Here is a 1,435-nt window from a genome sequence, read left to right on the forward strand (position 1 = left end):
CCCAGCCGAACGAGGCCACCTGCGGCAGTCGGCAGAGCGACGATCCGACGGAGTCATCGTCCCTCCGAACCCAGAGACGCCGGGTACCAGCACTGCTGGCGACCCCCCCCTCCGCAGCCGTCCCTCCCTCTGCTCCGTGCCCACGCTGGGGACCCGGGGGGGGGTTCCTGCGGCAGTCGGCAGAGCGACGATCCGACGGAGTCATCGTCCCTCCGAACCCAGAGACGCCGGGTACCAGCACTGCTGGCGACCCCCCCCTCCGCAGCCGTCCCTCCCTCTGCTCCGTGCCCACGCTGGGGACCCGGGGGGGGGTTACCGGGGTCAGCAAGTGCCACGCAGCACACAGTGGTACACCCTCCGTCATCCCACGGCCCCGGCTCGGGAACGGGGATCTGCACATCATGGGAGCTCCCTAGTTATAGGGTAACGACACTTCTGCAAACCCCCAAGAGGTTTTAAACCCCGTGGGGAGCTGGTACCTGCGCCTTGCTGAGTGCCGACACAACAGGCTGATTTGGGAACGTCTCTCTGCCTTTCAGCACAACTCACACTCTTACCGGTCCCTGTCACACTCGAAAATATTTGCAGGGGAGGCATTCACAAAACAGAAAGTGGTTTCACTATATGTGAGCTACGTTATCATGAATACCTGCGGACTTCCAACACCTTATTTTCAGATGTGTTTCTCACAGTCCTACATTTATGAACTAGAAGGCGGAGGGGAGACGAGAATTGCTCTGTTTGGGAATTTGGACACAAACAAGTAAACACAGTCCCAGAGAGTTCCCAAGCCACTGGAATCCATGGGAAATTTACAGTCAGCTCATCCACGGCCGCATCAAACCTATGGGATGAGATCCTGACTTTGCTGCTATCGGGAGAAGTTTTGCTACCGCATTCAGCAGAAAAAAAGGATTTCACACAGCTTCTGCTACTTCCTTATTGATGAAAGACCTCCGTACTTACCAGGCCATCGCACGTGCTGAGCGCGGCCAGACCTCCCGCCAGCGCCCGGCTCCGAACCTCCCCGATCATATGGCAGGAGTTGTACGGGTGAGACTGGATCTTGGCGTTAGCGATCCCCCCGTATCGCCTCTCGCTGACGAACCCGGGTGCCAGGAGGTTGTTGTTAAGGCTCAGGTTGAATTTCAGCGGTTGTCCTTTGTAATACAGTTCATAGAAGGCAGGAGACTTACTCCTGGGGGAAGGAGACCTTCGGTGAAGCACTCGGTGGGACAAATCGTAGGACAGGAATGATCCGCTCTCGTCAACCTTGATGGGATAAACGATGTCGCCGCTGGGGTACGGCAGAGCAGGCTCTGGGAAGAAAGGGGTTCAGCGGTTAGCTGTAGGGTTCATCACCGTTCCTCTCCTACCCCTTCGACTGGGTGCTGAACTCCCAAGGCAGCCCACGGGGGACAGGTACACGAATACC

General features: G+C 57.6%; 1 protein-coding gene across 1 annotated transcript in view; it reads right to left on the reverse strand.

Annotated features, from left to right (window-relative positions):
- ADAMTS7 (ADAM metallopeptidase with thrombospondin type 1 motif, 7) overlaps positions 1-1,319 on the reverse strand; it is a gene marked incomplete at its 5' end in the record, with an annotated part of 42,750 nt that extends 41,431 nt beyond the window's left edge. Inside the window, one exon of the mRNA XM_009703480.1 lies at positions 967-1,319. Within this exon, the coding sequence (XP_009701782.1) occupies positions 967-1,319 (353 nt within the window). The remainder of the gene's footprint in view (positions 1-966) is intronic.
- Positions 1,320-1,435: the final 116 nt, after the last annotated feature.

This window comes from Cariama cristata, unplaced genomic scaffold (assembly GCF_000690535.1).
Source record: "Cariama cristata isolate BGI_N322 unplaced genomic scaffold, ASM69053v1 scaffold15197, whole genome shotgun sequence".
In the NCBI taxonomy this organism is placed as follows: domain Eukaryota; kingdom Metazoa; phylum Chordata; class Aves; order Cariamiformes; family Cariamidae; genus Cariama; species Cariama cristata.